Genomic DNA, 26,845 nt, shown 5'->3' on the forward strand with positions numbered 1-26,845 from the left:
CACTGTTTCGGTAAAAACAAAGAACTAATATCAGTTTTCAAAAGCATTTTTTCAAGAGTATTTTTTGTGGCTGAGGTGGGGCATAAACATCTTTAATAAAAAGTCTGTATCCACTGAATCCATCCCTTTAATTCCTTGATTTCTCATAGTCTGTAATGCTCACCGTGAACCGTGTCCACTGGTCGGTCATATCAGGGACACTGAAGGCAGCAGCTTTGTGGCTGTGGGTAGCTTGCTCGCTATCAGTGTAGTACAGTAAGATGCTTTGTAGCCCCCCACGAACTGGAGTGAGGGCCAAACCCAGCTCCACCACCTTTTGACGGGCATCTGTGATGGCAAAGAGCACGCCTCCTCTCGGAGTGTCTGGACGCACCTGAAGTAAAAGGGCAAGGCAGAAGACATTGGAGGTCACTAAAGCTTATTGTTTCGGCATCTTGCTCCCATTACATAGAATACACAGTTCCTTACAGCGTGCTTAGTTTGAGTTTGATAGTGTGTCTTGAGTACTGCATTCAACGCCAGCACTTTAAAAACAGAATGACAGCATGAAGGAGGCTTAAAAGGTTCAAGGGCTCAGTTCTCTAACGTTACCGTGACGATGATGGCAAAGTCCCTGTAGAATGACCCTGGCACGAAGGTCTTGGTGAGTCGGCCGATGTTGGCTTCAGGCCCGAAATTGTAGGCTGGGAAGCCTTCATAGCCAGGAGTGAAGGAGACGGAGGGAGGGAGGGGGACGCCGATTAACTCCGTCAGGTCCAGGTGACCTCCCGAGCCTCGCTCTGACAGAGACAATTAAGAAAATGTGTATGGCAAGATATTTATGATCCAACATCATGTTTCTAGAGTATTTATATGCAAATAATTTCACTGCCTGGGCAGAATTTCATTGCCAAATAAGTTCACCTGATCGAAAACACTAGAAACCTCACTGAAGTTGATTGATTAATTTTTTCCATTGCTTGTTATCTCCTCAGTGCAAACTTGTTTTCCTTCACGGTGGGATTTCTTGCCTGTAAGTGAATCTTCCGTGAGGTGCACAGAAGCTGTTCTGGCAGCTTCCTTTGTTTGCTATCTGTGTGTGCTCATACAACACATTAGAGTCAGGAAGAGATGCCCCTGAATCATCTTGACATGGCTTTAATTTGACCCGATCTGATCCAGACTCTGCCCACGCCTCGCTGCTCTGCCTCGCATGGACATAATCCTCCCAAACAGAAATGCACACACAATGGCTGGCAATTAGAGTATTAGGTGTGTATGTGAAGAGATGGCTTCACATTCCCTTGATTCCCCCCACTATGGAGCCTGTCTCCCGTAGCGACAAACTCTCACCTCAGCATTCCAGCCAGGGTCACCCCTGGTACCTACGTATATATCTCTGTCTCTCTTCCTCACACACACACACACACACACAGAGCGAGAGATAAAAATGCATTTGCATACAATGCACACATCAAACACACATATCACCCACATGAACACACACACAAACCCAAGACCAGACAGTCCAACATTCAGGGGTCTCTAATTCATCAGCCTGACCAACTGGAAACATACCTGATTAAAGGGTTTAAGGAGTGTGTGTGTGTGTGTGTGTGTGTGTGTGTGTGTGTGTGTGTGTGTGTGTGTGTGTGTGAGGGCATGCATCTGTGCATTACTCACACTATTACAAGTGGAGCTCGGCACATTAATACATTCATTGTTGCAAACAGGTGAACCATGGTGTTCAAAATCTGCAAATACGCACACACACACACACACACACACACACACACACACACACACAAACACAAACACACCACAGTTCTCACACCTCCAGTCCAGATGTGAAGTCATTAGTGCTGTGTAATGACTGAAAGGAACAGACAAACACTGCTGTGGGAGAACTCGTGCTACAACCAGCATGCTGTCTGATGGCCACTGACTGCAGAGGTCTAACTTTTCATTCTTGCACTGTGAGACACACGCATTTGAAAATAATGGCCAATATTACTTTTGGAATCTTGTCTGAGACTGACTTGGCAGCAGCGACCTGGTGGTGATTACCAGTCATAACTTGGATGGCAGCCATTTCAAGAAGGACTATGTTCACACTGCTGTGAAGAGTTCTCAAGGTCCATGGAGGCCAAAAAAGAAGTGAAACAAGGGGATCAAATATGTGGGTTTGCTGAGAAAGGGCAGACAAACTATTTCTGCGCAGTTTTGTGGAGTCTGTCCACTGGTAAGTCAGTCCCTGCTAAAAGTTTTCAGGCTTAATGGGCAAACTGGGGAACAGATGGATAACTGATTACCTTTGTACAACCGTGTGTTACAGAATGATAACTAAACAAACTTTGTTCTCTTTAAGGAAACAGCATGGAAACATATTACATACAGTTTTATACTGTATGTTAAAACAAATGTTAATCAGCATGAGGCTGATAAACCCAGTGTAATGATAACTTACACTGCCCAGCACCAAGCAGCAGAGAGATAACTAGCAGGTGAACATAGCAAAGAATGTAGCAGATCAATAACCTTATTTACACCAGGAGCTGGTTATGAGCAGACCTAAACTAAAAGGACAATGAAAAGTCGACTTCATCAAGTGTCCAGAAACACAACTCCAAATGGATGCTAATGTGTTTCCATGTCTGCTGGACGTGTGAGCAGTTGGTTTGCTAACAGTGCCAACTTTATGAGGCATCTACAATATGTCTGCATCTTTTTCTACTAAAAGAACAAAGGTATTATAGTTTTCATAAAATGAGTAAAAGTACAAATGTAATGTACTAGTGTACTTCAACCATTGTTTTTTTTTTTTTTTGTCAAAGTTGCATACAATGGAAATATTTGAATACAATACTGTAAAAGATGGATAAGTGTAGTAAATATTACTTTTTTGAATTTACTTTTCATAACTGGTTTGAAGACCTACACGCACACACAACACCACACACACTCAAATAAATCACAATGCCAGGAAGGTCTGTGGTCAATCCCCATTCTATTGACATCATGTGACATGGGTTTAGGAGAATATTTTGACATAATTTACTTTGTAATAAAAAGAGATTTTCCATTAATGTCTTTTACAAACGTATATGTCTGATTATACTTCAACACTCCTGTGAACAGGTGTAAATACTCAGCCTGTAAATCCTTCATTTATCGACTTATATAAGCAGACTTCAAACAAGTCAGCCAGTCAAACAGTACATCATTGATTAGGTTCATCACATTCATTTCTTCAGTCAAACACCAAATCAAACACTATGCCAGTCATCTAATCGCTCCCTCGCTTTGCATCACATTTTTCCACTCTAACCCCTCCTCCCGAACATAATCCTCGTCATGTTGGCCACATGGATTCTTGATCAGCTTCTGGGGACTTATAAAACCAATTTTAACAACCCCCCCTAGCATTGCCACATATAACCTTTTAAACCCACCTCGATCCTGCTGTGCCACACAAAGGGTTCCCGCTGCTTAGCCCACTCCCGTTAGATTTCTCAGACTCTCAAAGATTTAATGCAGAGCACATCAGGGTACAACTTTGTCACATACCGGCACTCTACGGAAGGCTTCTGTTCTGATTTGTGAGTAGAGGAAAATTTAGGTCATTAGATATGATTAAAGGTTAGTCTAAATAAGTGACTAAACCACTGACCCATGAACATGACCTACTGAACCAATGACAGGCCATGAAAGGTTAGTAAGTATGGTAGATCATTTACGCTAAAAATGCGGATTGTAGAGAGTAAATGCTCTGTCTTCTCTCACAGTTTCCCTTAAATCACATGTCACCATGAGTAGAATCCATTCACATTCATGCAGAATTACTGAGTGGACATTTACAAGCACAGTTTTCTTTGCAGATATTCAATAGTTGCTCTAAGTTTATCAGGCATTTAAAATTGCATTCTGCTTCCATCCAGGGGTACTTGAAGTTTGAGTACACAAACCGAAGTGTCTTGTCTTGTTTACATGACCTGCCCAGCACCAAATAGCAAACAAACATAATTAGCAACTAGTAGGTGAACACAGTGGTGCAGTTACTTAAAGATCTACAAATCTTCCCCAGTAGAAGTTGGAGACCAAGACAGAGTCAGATGGACAAAAACACAACTCCAAATCAATGGTAATAATGTTGTTATGTGTCAGCTGGATGTGTGAATAGGCAACTGTATGCTCTATCAACTTCATGAGGTGTGAATATGTCAGTGTTGTGTTTACAACATGTTGCTGCCTCCTCTAAGTGAGCCAAGAAAATAATCAATGACAATTTAATGATATCTTAGCTCTTCTTTCACACATTGGCTTTTGCTAGGACAGATTTTGTGATTTTATTGTTTCATAGTGATCTAATCCAGTTTATTCCTAACCAGAAAGATAATGAGCAAGGTAGGAATAAGAAAAAAAAAATCCCTGACAAAAATTCTGTACATACTCTCATTAATCTTTGCTTTTTTTATTGGGAAATACTAGAACGTTTACACTTGCACTTACATGAGGGCTGCCAGGTAGACATTGCTTCTCTGTCTCAAAAGCCAAAAAGGAACTAGTGCTCTAACCTCTATGGAAATCTAACCTCTGAGAGAGCCTGGGAAAGAAGTCTGAGGTGAAACTATCTCTGTCAACATCCCGGTAACACTCACCACTCTTCCAGTGTTTCAGTGGTTTGTATTGGACCCTGGCTTTACTGCCTCCACCTGCATCCTCCTCTGGAGGTAAGATCCCAGGTTCAGCAGTCACGTGGCCAAAGACTGACACTCCTGGGCTGGGGGTAGGGGTCAGCACAGACACCTCTGTCTGAGTGCTACCCTCCAGAGCTTTCTCTGCCACCCCATTCTCCGTTATCGCCCACTCTGTCGTCCCTGGGGCGTCAGAAGGGCTCAGGGAAGTGATGGATGGAGAGGTAATGGAGGGAGGAACAGAGGGAGGAGAGCTGGTGCTCTTTTTAGGGTTCGCCCAGATGAAGCTCCACCACTGGGCTCGTACAGGAGAGGAGAGGAGGAGGAAGAGACCAAGAGAGAGGCGAAGGGCTCCCATCCTCTTCCTCTGTATTGCATGCATGTGCAAACACGCCAACTCTGTTAACTGCAGATAAGAAACACTACACCCCTGCAAACAGGCATATAGGCAAGCCACAGTGCTGAGGCCCCAGCTGTGAAATGATGCACAAGCAGAGTCCTGCAGAGTGTGTAAAAGTAAATCTCAGTAATCCAGGAAATCCAGGGCGAGAAAGTATATCCAAGGAAGGACCATTCAGTTTGTTACTGTCCTCTCGGTTGTTCCTTCTCCTTTCTCTTCTTTGCTTCTCCTCTCTCGTTATGTCCTCCTCCGTCTCTGTCTCTTGCGATGTTTGTAACACCCTGACATCTCTCTCTCTTTCTCCTCTCCCTCCCCTCCTCTCTCCCTGTGTAATTACAGACTCCCCCTCCTCTTGCACTCTACAACACAGCAGACTTGATTTTCTCTCCCTTTTTCTGTCAGACAGGCAGATTAGAGAGTTAGTTAGTTCACTACTCCCTCCTCCTCCTTTCCTCTCTCTCCTCTCCTCCCATCTGTGTGTGTGTGTGTGTGTGTGTGTGTGTGTTCTCTGGGTCATACTTATGGTCTCTCTGCCTACGCCTGATGCCACATGTTCAACATGTCAAGTTGAACACACAGACAGATACATAAGGTAAGATGTGTCATTCAAAATGCTACAGGTGCAAAACCTTTGCTGTCAATCATCCTTTGCTTCCTGTTTCCCAGCTAATACAGCAGAAATGTCAAAATGAAAGCACCATAAGGAACACGACATGATTCATTTAAAAAGATCATCTTAACATCATAACATCCATACAGGCGTCTGCTGATTATACTAATGATGAGACTTGTGGTGAGACATCCAACAAAATACCATATAAAACCACAGCGGGTGCCGAAAACATAGCACAGACATTGGCAGTGAGGTTTCTTTATTAGGATATGTGGGCAAACCCCTTCCTCCCTCGTCTCCTATGGGACATAAAATTCTTTTTCAGCTGTATGGCACATCCAGAAGAGTTTGAGAGACACCAAAAAAAACCCCAAAAACAAACAAAAGTCAGTAATTTTGTCTCAACCACTTGGTCGTACACTGACTGGAGGTTGGAAATACCACTTGCCATGTCCCATAACAGTTGATTTACTACTCTGATATACTAACGTCTCAGCTGATATTATGTCAACATGTCAATGCATCATGGCGCCTGATGACAAACTGTAAGTAGGAGTGTCGCGCTTTCCAAGACAAATGGACAAACATCTTTTTCTTTAGATGTAAAAGCCAAGTTGATGTGTCCAAGTTAGTTTGTTAGGACGTGCGCAGTGATAAAAAAGGCTAATCTTGAGTGCCATTATAGCTGCAAACATGCTAAACTGGATGAGCTGTGAGGACAAATGTGCTTTATAAAGTTAAGGCTCTTTGGTGGAGTCTGAGTGCCCGACAAGCAGCTTTCACAGACACTTTCTGAGCTAATACTAAGAAGCTGAAACCTCATTCAGAAGGAGAATTTGAGAAGGTGAGCTCAAGACTGGCTGACCCAAACCCAGAAAACCAGGCCTTGAGAGGAAAAAGGTGAATTGTGAGCTAATTGTACTCAGTTTCTAACGGCAGTACACAGCAAATGGTTGCCCTTTGTGTTCATGTTTTTAAACTTCTTTGCTTCATATAATCTGCTTGATGGTTTAATGGAAGACTGCTGACTAAACCTGAAAGCTCAGCATTCTCATTGCTCTACTCTTACCTTTTATAAGTAACATGAACATTTATTCACCCAGAAACAGTCAATGTTTCTCTTTATAACATGTCCGCCTTCTTCTGTTGGCTGTCTGCAGTGTATCTAGTGACGAGAAGAGGTGAGTGGTCTTGCCTTGAGAAGTTTCTCACCAGTGTGTTTAATGTTGAGTATGTAAAAAAAGTCATTTTTTGTGGCTGCTCTTATGATCTCAGACTCATCTGCTGAGTTCAGATTAAACAAAATCAGACAGCACTTTGTGGAAACTAAACTGTAATACAGCCCATTTACCATTTCTTCATGATATGTAATTCTCACTTATTATTGCACCATTGTTTTTGGCCTTGGTGCACTTCATTTTGGCCACAATGCTACAATAAATTTGCATTTATCAAAGGCCAAAGTGGTCTTGCCCTAAAACTGACTTGATTCCAGGCCTGACACATGACCCCCCAGGCCTTGGATGGCGGAGACAACCGCAAAGGCAGGTTACCTTGCTGAAGAGCTGGGACCTATGCAGCCCGGCGAGTGCTAGCAAGGAAGATGGGTTCCTCCTATTTTCTAAGACATGTAAAATTTGAATGGAAATAAATGTAAAGTTTCAGCAATTTGTAGTTTGCAGAAATGTAAAATTCCATTTATTCTGGTGACTGGGTTGATTTCTGTCTGTTTTTGTGTATTTTTGTGCCAAGCAACAGACCATGGTTTAAACCTTGTTTGTGGTGGCAAAACTGGGTGCTTCTAATGAGAGGTTGAGACATTTTTCCGCTGTGATTGTGGCGGCGCAACCAGGTATTTTAGGCCAAAACATGATCTTTTCATAACTTTAAGTGTTTTTTCTGCCTAAACCTAACTAGACCTTAACCACATTGTTTTGATAAAATAAAATTGAACAATCAAATCATAAAGAAAGTTTTAATGTATCTGTGTTTTGCGGAAACATACAATGTAAACTTTTATTCTGGCAATTTGATTGGTTTCTGTGTGTTAGCACCTTAGCCTGTGAGAAAGGACATTTCATTCCCTGTATTCTCTGCATGTATTTATGTTGAAATGCTGAAAAATGAAAAATGGCTTAACAGATACGTTGACTGAAAATGAAGATCAAACATAAAGACACAGAAGGTTGAGTGGAAGCATTTCTAGAGTGTGGACTTTCTCTCTGCTGCAGCTCACTGATCAGGGAGAGAGGGAGAGAGGCCCCATGTTGGCGATGACAAAGGGATGCCTGTTCTGTTGTATTGTGCTTCTCTAAATGTTTGGTGAGGTCCAGGATGAGGGTTGGAGTGCTGCTTAGGATCATTGGGTGGAGGTGTTTGCTCAGGCCCATAGTTTGACATGGCGGGGCGTGGTCACACGAAGCATGTTGTGGTGCAGGTCATTATAATGCTACGCTGCAGGCAAGATGCCTGAAAATATCAGTCTCCATCCTCTTCCACTTGAAGTTAAGTTCGTTTGGAGACAAGATGCGACCTGAACCAAATACAGAATACAACCCAAAAACACAAAGGTTTATGAGTGTAAGGAGAAGCAAGATAATGGTGACATCAGGGCTACCTTCTTAGGTAACGTCTAACATGAGAGACCAATAATCTTTCTTTGAGTCTTCTAGCATTGGGATTTACACTTGATCCATCCATGGCTGCTTATTATTCAACTTGTGGCCAAAACTGATGAATGCAGCTTAAAACAAACTCACTGTAAGCTAAATCACAATCATTCTTAACCAGGGAACTTTGCACAGGCAAAGTGGGGGAGAAAAATAGGTCTTTTTAGTGACTCACCTTCTCATTTTTTATTTGATTCCATCTATTAGATTTCCTTTATTTGGGTGTATCCATCACTATGTTAAAGGGATAATGCTAATTTTGAATTAATGCTAAATAGTTCATGTCACTCAGTGAAATGAAATATGGCAGCCGATCCCACACAGCATCAACAATTCTTGACTTCCTGTTTCAAATCCCTTGCAGTGAAATAAAACTGCCACAGAGGCAGTCAGAGCATCCCACACCATTATTGTGTATAACACGCTATTCATGCCGTGATTGACTTGGTCATTGGGTCGGTATTGAGTGTGGGTAGTGCAGAGGAAATCTGATTGGCTGTTGACAGCAAAAAGATGAGCTATGGCCCACTTTTCTCAGCTGAAATCTTATTGACTGCACACACATTGTTTTTCTTCTGCTGATCGCCAAGCTGTATGGAGAATTATAAAGACTGAATCAAAGTACTTTATTACTGCGAATTAAGCTGAAACAAAAGCTGTACATCCAAGGATGTCAGAACCTCATAACTAGTGTTTTTGGCACATTTAGGTCCCTCAGGGTGGAAAAACATTGAATGTTGTTCTGCATATCTGTTGCACTCCCATGTCTTGTCCTTACTCCTGTGATATTACCCTCCACTCCTTTGCTCTCCCTCCAAACTGCCTTACCTTGGCGTTGTTGGTTGTCGGTGCAATTTTGATAAACTTGATCAGACCCTGGGAGCCACAGTGGTTAAAATACCTTAACACATAAACAGTTGTGGGGGGGAAAAGGGTGGGGTGGCCACTAATGGAGCAGATGAAAGGTTTAAGATTTAAATAGAGGGTAAGGGCGGACACCCCCCAGTGGGGAGAGGCTTGATCAGTCATGGATTAGCCAGGGTTAAAGGGGAGTGGAATGAGGTGAGGTCCATCACAGTGAAACCTGGCATTCCATACCATCAGACACACACACACACACACACACACACACACACACACACACACACACACACACACACACATGTATAACCACAACCTCCCCACTGAATCTTCTGTGGGCCTTCTCTGTTCAACAGCTAGTCACCATCTTTGTTTGCTGGTCAAGTAGTGTTCCTTGGATTTAACGCACCTGCATTATCACAGCTGAAATTTAGCAGGATTGCTTTGGATATTCGGTCATTGTCTCTAAGCAGTGATAGTAATGTCAGGGACAGAAAAACAGAGGTAAAAGAGCTGTTTGCTACTAAACTAGCACCAGTGGCCATATGTGAGGGTATGAATGAACAGAAAGGATGCAAAGGGTCGTTAACATGGCCTCACTCAGGCATCCTGGCGTCAACAAATAAAAAGAAGAGAGTGGCCACTTTCGTGTGCGATAGCTGGTGATAAGCTGCCACATTCTTATGAGTATTTTCAGACCCTCTTTTTTCTATACATCGTGACCCCATTTAGGGCCTCTGGATTCCAGGAAGAGTAACCCCTTCACCTTTCACCTCTCTCTCACTTCCCGCTCTACCTAGCAACCACCCCAACAATAAACTCTAATTGGTTTACTGTCACAGCCTATCGCACGGGTATCCTATGAATTTATTCACAGAAATAACTATTTAAGTGGCTTAAGGAGACACATGGGAAATCACACGACCAGTGGACATGCGGCATTATGAGTCAGATTATAATGGATTCTTCATCAGTTTTAATCAGTTGGTTGATGCTTCGGACACTGTATATGTCACATAACAATCTGAAGTATGTCCTATAGTCAGCCTTAATGGTCATTGTTAGCTTTAGTAACTTAAAGATCACCAGAGGGTGGAGACATAGTTAAGTGGACTCATAAATGCAGGGCAGAAGAACCTTTAACACATACTAGCACTCTGATGTCATCTAGTGGTCATCAGCAGTAATGCATGCAGACTAGAGTGAAGACTTGTCCAGCCTATGGTTTAAATTCAGTCATGTACCTAAATAGAGGCAACCAAAATGAGTTATAAACAGGATCTGCACATTAATTCTGTTTCTGTGCCTATGTAGTGAAAACATTCATTCACCTGTCTATCAAGTATTTCATTTGAGGAAGCCTTACTCATCATGTGACCTGAACCAGTAATCCCCAACTAGGTCTACTCCAGGGGGTTTGCTTCGGCATTGTCAGGGATTATGTGGAAAGATTGTGTAGTAGCTCAGCTAATTAAACTAAAAAGGAAATTACGATTTGGTATATTGACATATTTGTGTTTAGGAGGAACTTTTATAAAACTACAAATTGGTGTGAGGCTAATCTTTACTATATTTATTTTCACAGTAACCAATACATCACCAGGCTGATATCACAGGACATATGAAAACCAGTTATTTGCAACACTGTAACACCACATGCTGGGGCTTAGAGTGCCGGACAGCTAGTTAATAAGAGAGCAGAGGAGTCAAAAAAGTGATGGATAGTCATAGTGGATAGATGATAATACGAAAACAAAATTGTTCCAACCACGAGTTTGATGTAGGCGTACTCAACCTCAAAATAGGACTGTGTGTATCTCAGACAAAAAATATCTCACTTGTCTAAAAGAGTCCTGCAGAATTTACCCATACAAGCATCTGTGCCAAATCAAAGGGCAGATCTGCAGGAAAGACAAACGAACCGTGGGAGACAAACGAAACAATGGCGATCCACTGGACGTGCTGACAGTATTTCTATAACAGTGTGACTCACTGATGCTCATGAGGGTCTAAGCTGTCACGTAAGAGTGTGCTTACTCCTGTTTTCATGTGTTTGTAAGTCCTACGTGTGTGTATGAGTGTACAAGCTGGTCCACTCTGCCAATTAGAGCGAAAGAGGTTTTGGCTCACTGGAAAGTGTTTTTGTGCCAGAACAACACAAGAACTCATTTATGGGCAACTACAAAATGCTTACTATGTGATTTTTAAATCTCTTTCTAACTTAGTAATTTGCAAATGTCCCCACTGATTAATCGATCGATTCAGATAAACTCACAAGATTGATTCCGGTATTTGACTTTGGACGCTTAACAAGCACGAGATCGCATGTGGCCCTCAAAGGGAATTTTTGCATTGTTTTTCCTTTGTGTATGTGTGTGTGTGTGTGTGTGACTGTACAGCATATTTTACTATTCCCCAATTGGTTTGATTGACACAGCCTCTTAACCAACCCCGGAGCAGAACATTGGGTGGGCAGGCTGCAGAGGTCAACAGAGAGGACCTGTTCTCAGGTAATGGTATACCACGCATGCACGTTCTGAGACACTCACACACTTGCACACTGTAGCCACCAGGCATGTAATCAATGAAGCCTGTGTTGCAAAAGCTGTTTTTCTCAGGCACCTCCCTTACTTCCTCCTCCCTCTTCCTCTCCTCCTACGACGTGTTTTCATTTCATATTTCTCGGCCCTGTTCTGTCAGGAAATGTTGGAGTACTTTTAGAAGCTCTTATTGCAAAGAGCAGCCAAGAAAGGCTGTTGAGCCACTAAAAACTAACCTTATCATCGAGTGGTGACTCATTGTCCACATTTAGTCTAATTCAGCCTATGAAGCCACTGATACGCATCAATAACATGACCGAGAAACAGAATTAAGTGTTACTGTCAGAGGTAGTTGCTTTTTTTAACCAAACTGCTTTAAGAAAATGCCTCGCTGAGATGAGGATGTGAGCTGTGACTGGTCTAAAAGGAATAAATGATAGACTGAAGAAAAAAAATTAATAACATCAACTGAAATTTGAGCATGTATATATCTGATGTTGGTTTGCACCATGTTGTCACATAAAAGCTTGGTAATAAGGTTTGTCAGATGGAGATCTTAGATTTCCCAACTTGTAGTTTACAACTGCATCACTGAGGGGCAGCAGCACTTTCTGTCTGTGGCTTCACACGCAGATGAGACTTGATGGTGATTACATAAGGAGGACGGGACCTGTCTGCGTGATCGAATCCCCTCTGTGTCCAGAACGGCAGGTGGGAGACAAAAAAATGCCTGGAATGTTAGACGTGCACGAAGACATCGACAATGACACACACACACACACACACACACACACACACACACACACACACACACACACACACAAACACACACATTCTCTCACTCTTTGAACCTCCAGCTCGTCCTAAGTGAGGACAAAGGAAATACCTGCGAGAAAAGGGATGGTGTGGCCTGGGAATGAGCTGCAGTTGATCAGTCTCCATCAGTTCTATTTGGAGTTAACACAAACAGCACAAGTTTGTGTGAATGTAATTAAAGAACTGATTGTAGAAATATTTGACTGTAAGATATTGCCATGTGTCAGAGGATCAGTAGTTGTAATGGCAGAAATATCATTTATGTGACCATTATCATTAGCAGTTGGTCTGGTGTATAGTTTTTAAGCAAGCCCTTTTCAGACAAATGAATTGTAAACTTGGGAAAAGAGGGGGAGGATGGGCAGAGCAAGGAAGGGACAGAGGAAGAGAAGAGAAGCAGACAGACAGACAGACAGACAGACAGACAGACAGAGACTGTCTTTAGAACAGAGGACCAAAAGAAAAAGAGGAAAGATAATAAGAGGAGAAAACGAAAACAGAGAAGTCAGAGAGGTTATCAGAAGGAGAGTTTGACCCCAGGGTAGGATTAACCCAAACAACTGATCTGTCCACACACACACACACACACACACACACACACACACACACACACACACACACACACACACACACACACACACTCACAAAAACACAGAGAGACCCACAAAAAACATAATCTGGATAATTTTAATGGATGCTGTAGACCAAGACTTTGATATCGTACTTGATCTGTCTCTAGACTGGATCTTTTACATTTGAGGATATGAATGTTTGTGAATGGATTTTTCCACACATTTATGTGTGTGTGTGTGTGTGTGTGTGTGTGTGTGTGTGTGTGTCAGAGCTCACATTGAAAGCCAGTAGAGCATGTGCAAGTAGAATTTAGATTGCGCCGTGCTGAATGACTAATCATGTTATACAGCATGCTGACCTGATCCTATCAAACAAACAGGTTAAATACCAGGCCTGGGCTCACTGACGGCAGACAGCTATTAACCTCTACTACAGAGTACATGGATAAATGTACTATTTTACCTGCTTGTTGTAGGTGACAGTTTGAGCTGACTGCATCATTCAAAGGCACATCAGGAAAGATCTGTTTATCTTAACTTTAAAATCACTTTCATGCCTACATGCCTTTGATGAAAGCCTGCATCACTGACATTAAGATAGTTTTGGATAATTATTGGAGCAGGCATCTAGCCAATTACACTAGAGAAGTCATGGGGCCAACATAACATAGCCCCAGGTAGAAACACAGCCAGGAATGTAGTCAAGGGTAAATTCAGTTTGTCTAACCTATTATCTCAGGCTATGGTTTCCTTCGTTCTGAAGATGCACTGATGTCGCTAAGTGGACTTTAATGACATGACTCAAAGGTTGAAAGGGCTTGTGTTGTTAGCTATCCACTCTGCAGACCTAGTCCATTAGCAAAAACCCTGTATGTGACCTCTGTCCTCCCTCTGGAAGGGAGTTCTCCACAGTCATCGTTATACATGCACATGCTACTTTATGCCCCTATAAAAGAACATGTTATTGAGTTAAATTCAAAAATAAGCTATGAAGTTGCTTTCATCAATATATTAACATTGAAAAAAATGAGTTGCTCATATTGACACTGAGGATGATTCAACAGAATCACGCCCCCCCCCCCCCAGCAGCTGATACAGAAACTGGACTGTCTAGGACTAAACACCTCACTCTGCAACTGGTTGTTGGACTTCCTGACCGGAAGACCACAGGCAGCCTGGGTTGGCAGCAATGCATCCAGCACCATCATGCTGAACACAGGGGTCCCCCAAGGCTGCGTGCTCAGCCCCCTCCTCTTCACCCTGCTGACCTACGACTGCACACCAACACACAACACCAACCTCTTCATCAAGTTTGCAGATGACACTACTGTGGTGGGGCTCATCAATAACAACGATGAGTCAAACTACAGGGATGAGGTGAGCCAACAGGCCGCATGGTGCAGAGGCAACAATCTCTCTCTCAATGTGGAGATTACGAAGGTTATGGTTGTCGACTTCTGGAGAGCCTCCACCCAGCACCCCCCACTGACCATCAATGGTGCTGCTGTGGAGAAAGTGAGCAGCACCAAGTTCCTGGGTGTGCACCTCACTGAGGACCTCTCCTGGAGCAGCATCACCTCTTCACTAGCCAGGAAAGCTCAGCAGCGCCTCTCCTTCCTCCGCAGACTGAAAAGAGCCAGAGCACCAGTCCCCATCATGCACACCTTCTACCGTGGAACCACCGAGAACACCCTGACCAGCTGCATCACTGTGTGGTACGGCGGCTACACTGTATCCTGCCGGAGGACCCTGCAGCGCATAGTAAGTGCAGCTGAGAGGATCATCAGTGCCCCCCTCCCCTCCCTCCAGGACATTTACAGCACACGCCTGGTCCGCAAGGCACACAGCATTGTGGGTGACTCAACCCATCCCACCCACTACCTCTTCAACCTCCTGCCCTCCGAGAGGAGAAAGAGGAGCCTACGGGCCAGAACCAGCAGACTGAGAGACAGCTTCATTCACCAGGCCATCAGGATGCTGAACTCCCTCCCAGCTGTCCCCCCTTCCTTCCCTGTCCTCTGCCCCCACAAACTCTGGACACTGACCCCCCACCCCCAACTCCAACCCCACCACCACCACCATGCACAAACCAGACGGCACCAGCCACTTTACAAACTCAAAAACTCTTTTACAAACCCAAATTGCACTATGTACAGTCAATGGCTTTACACAATCTGTTTACAAAACTGTACTGCACATCTTTCATTTATTTATTGATATTCCACACTGTTTATACTACACTATTTATACTGTTCATACTGTTCATATTTTGCCATATCATACTGTATATCTTAGATCGTGATATTTTTCTTAGATCTAGATCTTTTTAACTTGTATATATTTCTTTTATATTTTATATTATATTTTATATTTCATGTTTATTGCTGTTTGCACCAGGGATTTCAGGGAAATGATATTTCAAGTCTGTTCATAGTGTGTTCATATAGCAGCATTGACAATAAAGTTGACTTGACTTGACTAAGTTAGCAGCTGTTACACAAAACGAAGTTAAACTCGTCTTGTTGCATGTGATTACAGCACGTGCTCTGCAACAACACAGCTGATTGCTTTAACGGTTTACGGGCTGCCTGACGATCCATAGATTATTAAGAAAATAACCCCATTGACTACAAATGAACTTCTGACTTTGAACACACACATGCACAAACATTACACACAAACACGCACACACACACAAGTTCACTCAATGCCACACTGTAAGGCCTACAACATGTTTCAGATAAAGAATGCATTGTTTGGAGTTGTTAGGAGGTCAGAGGTGGACATCTGCAGAGAGACAGTTTCCATTACATCAAGTGTCCCTGCTTTCACCCATCCTGCTCCCCCCACCACCCCCAACCCCCTGCTGTCACCTCACTTCACCCCCTGAAATACACAGAAACATAAAAAAGGTCATCCACCGTGCGGCTCAGCTAAAGCCTGCTGAGATAAGCAGGACAGCTGGACAAAGATGGACAGTCCAGTGAGCTCGACAGGCAGCCAGGTAGACTGGACAGACTGGCAAAATCTGGTCTGACCAGGTGCCCAGTCCCCCCCTCTAATCCCATTTCCTCTTCTTCATTTGTGTTTGTTTTGTCATTTCATAAACAGTCCTCACTTATCATTATTTATAAGAACTCATCATTTTGCTGATGCTTTAAGCCATAAATTGATTCTCCATTATTTTAAGAATTAATATGATTCCCATAGACCTACTGGAGACTGTCAGGTTTTTCGAGCCTCTACAACTGTGTTTTACATGACAGTACAATAGATGTGAGTACTAAGATTAATATCATATTAAGAATATTGTGGAATTACAACATTCTGCAGCACTGTGAGACAGATTTTATATTTTCAAAAACTTTGACCTTCCCCATTATATTAGATATTATATTCCATTATAGAACATGAAATCTTATACAACCCTGATTCCAAAAAAAAAAAAAAAAATGGGATGCCCTGTACAACAGAATGCAATCATATCCAAATGAACTGTGTTTACTGAAAACAGTTTTCTGTAGTGTTCCAGAGCCCATGTAGTAATATCCTTTCTGTACGACTGAGCCTTTCGAGGATGCCCCTGTCATACCCAGTCATGATACATGTGCCAGTACTTCATTACACACAATGCTTTCAAGCAAACTTACTATAAAAAGTTTTACATGTGCTATAAAACGTTTGTTTGTAATTACAGTAATTTGTAATTCTGTTATTTTACAGTGAGCAGGGATCATTACAGATAACCCAGTTTGTATTAAACAACCAACCCCGTCAAGAATCAATTTCTCCAAACATGGTGTCATAGTTACGAGTTGCTAGACTATTTACATCCGCTTATGTCCTGATTATGCATGTATAAGGCACAGGGCATTGAGTGTGAGCCTCTGAGTGTGTGTGTGTGTGTGTGTGTGTGTCTGTGTGTGTGTGTGTGTGTGTGTGTGTGTGTGTGTGTAGGGGGTGTTGGCGGTGTTTGCTCAGCTGCGAGTGTTGTTCTCAGAGCAAACAACCTCTTGGAGCTTCTCGCATAGGCTCATCTCCTCCTCCAGTACGAATGTTAATGAAGCCCATGGGAGGCACAGTGATGGGAAATTCTTTCACACATGCGATCAAGGAGACTGTCACTGTCATGGAGTGAAGTGTGATTCCTACACAGTACCCTTGATATGACAAACAAGAGCATTCATGTCACTGGAAGGAGGACCGGACAGTGAGGTCCTGCAGGTCAATGATGTCACTCCTATCATTTTGGGAGCGCTTCACATTGTGTATTGTGACAGACATTTGATGCAGACGGCTCAGAATGAAAGGCAACCTTCAGAGAAATGTGACAGGAAAATATTATCTCATGTTTGCTCCACAGTCCCTCTGGCAGGGTACCATCTATTGACATCCACCCACTGCAGCCGCACCACAAAATTCACTATTGTTCAGATCCACAGAAGTAAAAAGCTGCAGAGTGTGGTATTTTTCCATATGTGTTTGTGTGTCTGTTGAGACTTTGTTATAGGGCAGTGCAGGTGGGGTTATGCACAGGTGCAGTCAACACTAGACTGAGGTGTAATACTATATACTCAGACTATTCCCTCCTCTTGAAACACGTTTACATGCAAAAAAAAAAAAAAGGGATTTTTCCTTTCAAGGCGTAGGATGAGGTCATTCATTTACATGTGTTGCGGGCGCATTTCTCCAAAAGCCTAGCTTCCATTATTGGTCCAAATTTAGATTTTCCCTCTAACCCTAAAAGAATCTGGGACATTTTCCATCTCATAGTGGTAAATCAGCCCTCATGCATTGAGCGCGTTCTGCCCTCCTTTAGTCATAGGACTAAAGACACTTTCATCCAAGCTGCAGAGCTGTCCTACCCTGTGGGGAGTAGGTGATACAGAATGCACAAACATAGTGGAAGGAATATTCTTTATATGAAGTGACACAAAAATCACAGCTTTGCAATTAATGCTTAGTTTAGTTTTAGGATCCCAAGTGTTGTAAATGTTCATGCTATGGATTTTCAAGCATGTGTAGAAAGCTTTAGCCCCAGTCAAAACATCCAGTGTGATATATGAAATTGACTTTGAGGTGTTTGATGAACACTGTACAGGCTCTGACATATGCATGATGAGTGGTTTTGCTGGACAGTCCTGTTTATCTGAGTGTTGATCATTGCTGTTAAGGTTTGACCAACATCTTTCCAACAACACATTTTTCACAGGTATGGTCATCTGTGATATACCAGCAGTCATTAGGAGCACCGCCAACCAAAACAGAGATTAAAGAGCTGGCACTCAGCAGCACATCCACAGGGCTTCGGGGAAGGGCAGAGGCTAAGTGAAGGAGAAGGATTTCGGCTGCTGTGTCTAATCCAAAGGTAAATAATAAAAGGGCAGCTGTGGCACTGAATGTCAAAACAGAGAAGCTGTGAAGGAGCTGCTGGGTGGAGGGTCTCTATCAAAGTAAAGCCGTTTTGGAGAAAGGAAACTGGTTTTACACAATCAAAAAAAGGAATTAATCTTTAAATGCAAAACAAAGCTGTAAACACCAAACTTAGATTTTGCATTCAAAGTAATTTCTAAGTGAATATGTGATAAAGTAATAACTGTTGGAATAATTGGGAACTCCAGAAGGTCAGGATATACTAAAATTCAGTTTTCCAGTTGATTAATTGGATTCCACAGTAATGGAGAATATGTATGTAATGTTGGTGTAGTATTCCATAACACTCCTCATAGAGGACAGTGCAAAGGTCCCAACATGTGTTATAATGACGATCATAGGTGCACATTTAATGTTTTACTAGACAGATTTGCCCTTAAAGGCCATGAATATTGGTGTGTGTGTGTGTGCTACTCTCCATCTGCAAACAGCCAAATGGCCATAATTTGAGTAGCCACAGACCCAAATATGCAAAAGCATACCTGAGTATAAATACACACACAGAAGAACAGTGTCCTGTCCACCTTTCCCTTAAAACATAGGCGGTTACTGAAGGTTACCTCGAAGTGAGAAAGCGGACATGATGTTGTTCAGCAGTTAATCACATAAAATCACACAGAAAAGAAACATTAACGACAGCAGAGGAAACTGGTCCCAGTCCAAACTCCAGCTGAATTCAGGACCTGGCTCTCTTTCTGTCTACATGAAACTGCCCCTGAATGTTTAAGTCAGACGGGTTGGAAAAGTCAAAGTGAACAAAGCAAGAAAAGTAAAATAACTGCCTCGCATAATATGAAACAAGCTCACGTTTGCCAGCTAATTACTGGCTGATGCTTCCTCATTAGCTCCCTAAACCCACATTCTTCTCTGTGCATCTCTGAGAGAGTGCTGAGGAGCCGCAAGTCCTTCATGACAGACAGCAGATGCAGCACTGATGATGCAGGCAGACGTCTTAGTGTGTCTGCACTCTACAGAGCTGTGTCTCCTCTCTCCCTGTGTGTCTGTAGCCAACACACTCCAGGGATAAAGGAGTGCGAGGTAACTGTGTCCTAAGAAGACTTTTGCAGTAAAGTTGTAAAAATACTACTTTCTACCAGACCAAAACTCTCAAACATCAAACATTTCGGTTTCAAACATGTAACTTATGAATAGTATCGGCACGAGCAATGCTTGACTTTCCTCCTATAACATGACTGCACTGAGGGAGAGCAGAAGCAGTTGGTTAATAAATTGATTAATTTATTGACAGAAAACAAATGGAAGCAACTTAAGTTATAGATGAATCATTTGTGTCTCTTTTCAAGCAAAACTTCCAAATATTTCCACTTCTCAAATGCAAGGATTTGCTAATATTGTCTTTCATATCTGCACCGTGAAAGAGAAAATGATTAATAGATTAATCAAGAAAATGAACTGAGAGTGAAAATAATGATTAGTTACAGCCCTAAACTGAAAACTCACATGTTTGTTTGACTAAGCAGCGATGTTCTGCATCTTCACATGCGCAGCAGGCGATAACATGCATGCTAATATTTAAAACAACAGCCGTAAAGTGTGCACATAAACAGAATGTTACCACTTCCCTCATGTCAATAAAGTTTCAGATGCTCTCTTGGTAAAAGGACTTTCTTTGTATGCGTCCTGCCCCAAAGCATAGCCTGGACAGCACAGAACAGAAACACAATGATAATGATTCATGGTCAACGTTTTACAGTAACCATGGAAACGGTGTACCCAAACAACAACAACAGAAATCCGGTGGCATTTCACTCTTTCCTTTCAAAAACCGTTGCAGTAAGAGCTGCGCGTTTTTATCTTAAAGCATAATCAGGTCAATCTAATAACCGCTTCTGACGTTAGTTTAACGGCTCTGCAACAGCAGCACACTCTCTTTTCCTCTGTACGGTAATGGGAGCCAAGGTTACAGAACTCCATCATCCCAGTGAGCGTCACATCATGGAAAACACAAGGCCGTTTTCAACGGAAAAGTCGTGAGACCCTCGAAGAAACACCCATTCTTATTTACAAGTTTCCACTGACTGATTTTTTTCCCAGCAGAATCCCATAGAGCTAAACGTTAGACACATACAGCAATGACACCTTTTACAGTTGGCCCATTGTGCCCAGCTGTGTTCAAATCAAAGTCACTGTGGCTGAATGAGCACATTCCAGACAGGACTCCGCTGCAGTGAGGCCGTTCAGCTCTCTAATATACTGAAGACGTTTAGGTAGAGGCTCTTTCATACGGCTCTGTGACATGCTCGCTTGCCAGATTTTTACACTCATAAAACACTAAAGGCAGCTTGGTGGGAGTTTTATTCCAGTCACATCAGAGACCAAATAAGGTCAGGACTGAAAGCACATGAAAGGCTTATAGGTAAAACTCCAAAAAAATATGTGAGGGGGCGACTGAATATGACCGAAAGAGAGGAAGCTAAAGTATGGTTCTGACAGCAGTAAGTTTGTTTTCCTGAGGCGAATGAATAAGGTTCAGAGAGCAAACCGAAATATGCCCCATAATATGAATCACAACCATAACACGACTGAAACTGTCAACAGTAAAACAATGTGACGAAGTTTCACTGTACAGAGGAATGTCCCGTCCAAAGCAGGCTCCCGCTGGGCTCACCTCACGATCATTTCTATTGGCTAAACATGGGATCCTTTCAGAGCAACTCAACCAACGGTAAATGGGAAGTGAAGGTTCCTGGAGGCAGGAGTAAGAGTGCTTTTCGGGGGAAAAGGTGGAGTTTGGAGGGTGGAAACAGTAAGATAAGATTTCTTTTTTCAGCCGTCGTGTGTTTGGAAATTTAGAGATGCTGTCTGCTGTCTGAAACTGTTACACCTACACTTACCTTAATTACTTACTTACCTACACTACATCTATGAAAACATGTTTTTATGAAAAGAGTTAGCGTTCACACCAGTGATTTCAGATTGCTTTATATCCTGAGATGACTAAACAATAGGCGACTGGCTAAATGTATGGATTCAGATTCATCAGCTCTGCAGATGAAAAATATGGATTTCACCTGTGATGCATCAAAACTAACCACACAGCTTTATATTGGATGACTCATGATCATGATTCATGCGTTTGGGTTTTACAGTGTCTGCACATGGCACCTGGTGTGGTATGGGGTTGGGGTGAGGGAAAGATTGTGGAAAGGCAAATAGATTGGGGAAAAGATTGTGATTAAAAGCAATAACATTAATTATCATTATTATCATTATCATCTATGATGAGAGGCTACTCCAGTCTCTTGCATGAAAACTGTTGCATGCGCTCCACCACTGCAAACTCCACATCCTTAAGGCGTCATGCAAATTGCTTTTTAGACATGACTGGTGGAGGCTGTGTCCAAAAACATTTGTAACCTGCTGAAGTCAACAATTCAACACTCACACCCTCTTCCCACAGTGATTGGCCAGGTGTGCAGAGGTGAAAAAGTATATTGCCCCTCTCTATGCTGGCAGGATTTCAAGTGTGGCAATTTGGGGAAAACACATTGCCTTGCGATGAGGTCGAACTCTGCATTATACAAACTAGTTGGCTTCAAGCATATACCTGCCCCAGCATTTGATGTTGTTACATATAGGACACACTACTACCTGCACTGGCACTGAGTGCTGCAGAATCATAGTTCCACTTCAGCAGTTTGGAGCTCCAGTGATTTGCTCAAGGCTGCAGTTGGAACACTCTGGTGTTGCAGGCTGCTTTCGGGATTTGAACATATGATTTCCTGGTCACAGGGCAGTCTCTGTAACCATCGAGCCTGTGGCAGTCCACAATGTGAAGAGCAGTGTTTGGCGTGTGAATAATAAATAACTTGAACATGTGCAGCATCCTACAGAAACACTGGATCAGTTCTTTCTGACTTTCTGTAAATGTAGAAATAGAAAACGATTTTCCTCATCCATTGTCAAAAATCCCCCACTCCCATACCTACACATGCTGACATTAAACCCATACAGGGCCAAGTGTGTTCTCAACATCCCACTTCAAAGCTCAGTGTAACCCAGCCTGCACCGTCCTCTCTGGTTTTCTCTATCACACAAACGGCAAGTGCAGCGCAGATGAAACCCCTCACGCCATTACCATACAAACTAAACACTTCATTTCTCACCCTGGTGCAGCGTTTGCCACTTCCAGCTACCTCATTGTACACACACGCACACACACAAACAGGATAAAGAAGGCAGAGGAAGCCCGGTCTGTTGCCAAACAAACAAACTCCCTGTCTCCTACAGAGCTGTATAAGAGGAGCTTCACAGCAGGAGGTAACTAAATGAAAACAGCAGCAGACAGAGGTGTGAAAATGGAAATGGAAAGGGGGACTGACCCACATTATGGGTCTCGTAAGGGGTCTGTGAGGGAGGAGTGGATGACTGATGACACTTCAGTGTAGCCATTGTCATCAAAGACTGTTAATTGATGGACAACATTTTACCTGAGTCCTTCAGCAGGTTGTATTTGACTGCATCCTTTGGGTCAGTCTGACCAGTTATCACGCCCCAACCTGAGCAGCTCTTCAGCCATTCACAAACCAAGTCAAGATGACTGGTGACATAAATTGAGTTTGTCCAAATTATCTGCCTCCATGCATGCAATTCAAGTCACTTCACTGAGTGAAAAGGGTCCTCAGTGTCCTGCTACATGCAGCATGTTGTTTTTCTCAAAATATGACCACTATTCCCAGTGTCTCTCTTTTTTTAGAAGATCAAGATAAAGAAGTCAGCACAACCTTGATAACTACTAAGATTTTGGAAATCAGCGTGAAAGGAACTAAACCTTTATAACTAACAAGGAAGAGGCAAACAAAGGCCGGATTCTTATTTCTAGCTGGTGAGTTTGTCAGCTGAAGTGTTGCTGGTAGAGTTTATCAACTGTAGCTCGGTGGCGAATTAAACTCACATTAGCTTCACAAGCCTGAGCTCACTTTTTACTTTTTAATCTTGTAAGCTGACTTATTTTGAAAATGAGAACTTTTAAAGACATCTTGAAAATAATGGAGTATGAAATGTCCCTGCCCTTGGAAGAAACACCAGTGTTGGTCATTGTCAGTGACACACATGATGAATTGATGATATATTGTGATGTTAATTTGATGCTGTTATCTTCTGTATGTTTTCTGAATGAATGTACACCCTGAAATCTCCTCATATTCAAGCCGTTCTCCATTGATCAAGCATAGCTGTGACTGTGCTGTGCTGTGTGCGTTGCCGAAGGAATCACATGTAGAACTGTAACATCTGCATGATTAGTCTCAGTCTGGTCAACGATGAAGCCTTTAACATGAAATGCAGAACGGTGTGAACTGCCACAAGATGATGAATATTCTTAATTTGACAAAACCACATTAGAACTTTACTGACCCTAAAGATGATACACGGCCAGTCATCAATGTACGGTATCATCAAATACAATCAAATAAATCTCTTTAGAATATATCATATGATGGACTGAATTGCCTTTCATGGTCATAAAATTTTCTAGTGGGATTCAAAGATCAATAAGGCGATATCATCAACATGAGGAACAGCTCCATTTCACTTCTTTCATTAAGCATCTATTTTAACACTCCTATTCTAAACTGGGATCCGTCCCAGCTGTATATTCCTTTACATTTGCAGCGTAGGGAAAGAGTCTTACCTTCTATAACCTGCAGGGCAGCAGCCAGCCAGCACAGCAGGGCGAGATGCAGGGCAAGAGACCACCTGAGGAGATGCATCATTCACATTATGGAAGCTGCCTTTGGTGAAGTTTTAAGTATACTTCAAAGCGTTAAAAAAAAATGTATAAATGTCATGACATTAATAGAAAATAGCTTATATTTTGAGTGAAATGCGTTAAAGTGTAGAACTGTTTGCGCATGAAAAAGCTGCCACATGTTGCTACATCACAGGTCTACTCTGAGGTGACTGAAGTGAAGCTATGAGGCGTCAGGTAAAGTGGATTAGAATCCACTCTGCTTTCTTCACGTGCAGAAAATGTTGAGGTGACGGTCTGTTTCATAGCCTTACCCTTGAAACATTTCAGCAAGTAAATGAATAAAGATCCAGGTTTGAAGTTGAACTCCAAGTGCATGTGTGTGATGAAATTCCAGCAAACTCTCTGTGGTCCCTCTGCCTCACTGTGCAGACCTGAAGTCACAATGCTGCTCGCTCTCTCTCTCTCTCTCTCTCTCTCTCTCTCTCTCTCTCTCTCTCTCGCTCTCTCAGTACAAAGCCTCTCTCAGTTCTGAGCTGAGTGACTCTCAGACCCACGAGTTGGGAAATTTGACTCCTTTGGAGGAAAAAAAAACCTCCCCCTTACTCACTTACCGGACCCTCTCTCCTAACCTGCTGCTTGAGTCAAGTTCCTTTCAAAATGATAATTTATGAACATTTATGTGTTTATCTATTTTCTTTCTCTCTCTTTTTCTTTCTTTCTTTCTTTCTTTCTTTTTTTTTTTTTTACCACATTTTCTTCTTTTAAATATTACTATTATTATTATATGTGGACATTCTTCAGGTCACACTTACACATGTATGAACACATGCGGAACATACTTTAATAGAGAAACACAAACGAATAAAAAACACATTTTCTATACTTAACTCTCACAGTAACAAAACTAACTCAGTTGAAATTGTAACTTCTGTTTGTTATGTTTTACTGGTTTTGTGTATATTTTGTTACACCCATGTCTGCCTAATGTGTTATCTCACTGAAGTATATATCACATCCATGTACATTTCAATTCAGTCTATCTGTCTGTGAATCTTAAATACAGTTTATCAATGCCTTTCCAGTTCTATCAGTGCCATTTTAGTTTATTATACATGCAGCTGATACGAGACTAAGAATAAATAAACTGAAAAGTTAAGGAATTTAAAAAAAAACGTGTTAATGAATGAAATTTGCCAAATTTGTGTGAAGGGTCTTTACAGTCGGTACAGGACATGATGAACTCTATCCTTCATTTGGACAAGGAGAAACTCCCCTAAAAAGCCCCTGTTCTAGGACAGACAGACACGCAATACATCCTGTGTACACAGTAGACTAAATTAAATGTGACAAATCAGATGACGATTGTAGACATAGATGAAGAATGTGGATCCAGGAGGATGGCGAGCGACTTCCAGGTGCTGCCCATTACAGTAAAACTAATAAAATGAATACTGGACAAAACAGCATCCTGTTTTACCTTCATGATAAAATCACTGCAATGTTCATCTCTAGCATCTATCAAAGGCACTAGAATGATGTTGGATGGAGGGGTGACAACACCCCACAAATCACTGCACTACCTCTTAGCTGAGAAATCACTGTTTGCCAAAGTGTTGCTTTCACATTAGATGGAAATGGACTCCCTGGCTGCTGCGAGTGAAACACCAACACACAGCGCCCCTGTGAACAGCAAGGGGTTGCCTTTGGCTGCCTGGTAAATGTTTGGTTTCCAAAACGAAAAAGGAATTCATCTTTTCAAAAGCCATCATTCATGTGTTCCACAAAGACCGTTTGCTCCAAAAAAGGTCATTTGACTCAGACTTGTCATTTCTGCATCAGCAATTGTTGTCTGGTTTCTCAGTTTTCAGCACTTTAATCAGGCAGGCAAGAAAATATTTTCCGCCCATTACAGTCACACCCTGATACTGCCACGCCGACCATGCTGATCACAAACTCTGTGAAGTTTTACAATGCAAAAACACCCATTAGGCTGTCTGGTATTTAGTCTTTTACCAAAAAGGAAACAATAAATGGGAAGAGGAAGTTTGATCATCTTTGAGGAGTTTCTTGAAAGAAAAAAAAAAAAAAGTAAAACAGCCAGTCTCCATGTATAAAATTTGAATTTTATGTAAGACCAAAAGACTGGACCTGCAGCAAGGGACCACCTGCAGTTCAGTAATCATTTAATCCTACATTTTGGTTTCTGCAGGCTGATCTGTGCTCACCAGCGAGCAGGACACAACTGAAGGCAGACAGCAGATAGCGATCATCAGATTAGTCTGTGTGGCCTCAGGCAAAATGAGTTTAACATCATTTCTAACAAGATGGTCTAAGAAAAGGCCCCTTTGTTCGTGAAGCTGCTTAAATTCAGCTACTTAATATCAGATACCGCATGCAGCCATTATATTAGCACGACGTGCAGCAGTTTTGGAATAAGTTCAGTAGGTCGAAGTGGGAGAAGTTCCAAGTGGACCTCAAGTATAGAAGAAATAATTTCAATTTCACAGCAGCCACTGACACAACCGGTCCAGTTAGTGCTGGATCAGGGGTCAACA

General features: G+C 42.3%; 1 protein-coding gene across 2 annotated transcripts in view; it reads right to left on the reverse strand.

Annotated features, from left to right (window-relative positions):
- Nucleotides 1-24,724, reverse strand: part of col15a1b (collagen, type XV, alpha 1b) — a 49,218-nt gene extending 24,494 nt beyond the window's left edge. For both annotated transcript variants that reach the window (XM_076745425.1, XM_076745424.1), the window contains exons 1-4: nucleotides 24,602-24,724; nucleotides 24,231-24,295; nucleotides 592-779; nucleotides 164-373 (exon numbers count right to left, since the gene is read on the reverse strand). In XM_076745425.1, coding sequence (XP_076601540.1) covers nucleotides 164-373; nucleotides 592-779; nucleotides 24,231-24,295; nucleotides 24,602-24,612 — 474 coding nt within the window. In that variant the 5' untranslated portion in view covers nucleotides 24,613-24,724. The remainder of the gene's footprint in view (nucleotides 1-163; nucleotides 374-591; nucleotides 780-24,230; nucleotides 24,296-24,601) is intronic.
- Nucleotides 24,725-26,845: the final 2,121 nt, after the last annotated feature.

Source organism: Chaetodon auriga, chromosome 12 (genome assembly GCF_051107435.1).
Source record: "Chaetodon auriga isolate fChaAug3 chromosome 12, fChaAug3.hap1, whole genome shotgun sequence".
NCBI lineage: Eukaryota > Metazoa > Chordata > Actinopteri > Chaetodontiformes > Chaetodontidae > Chaetodon > Chaetodon auriga.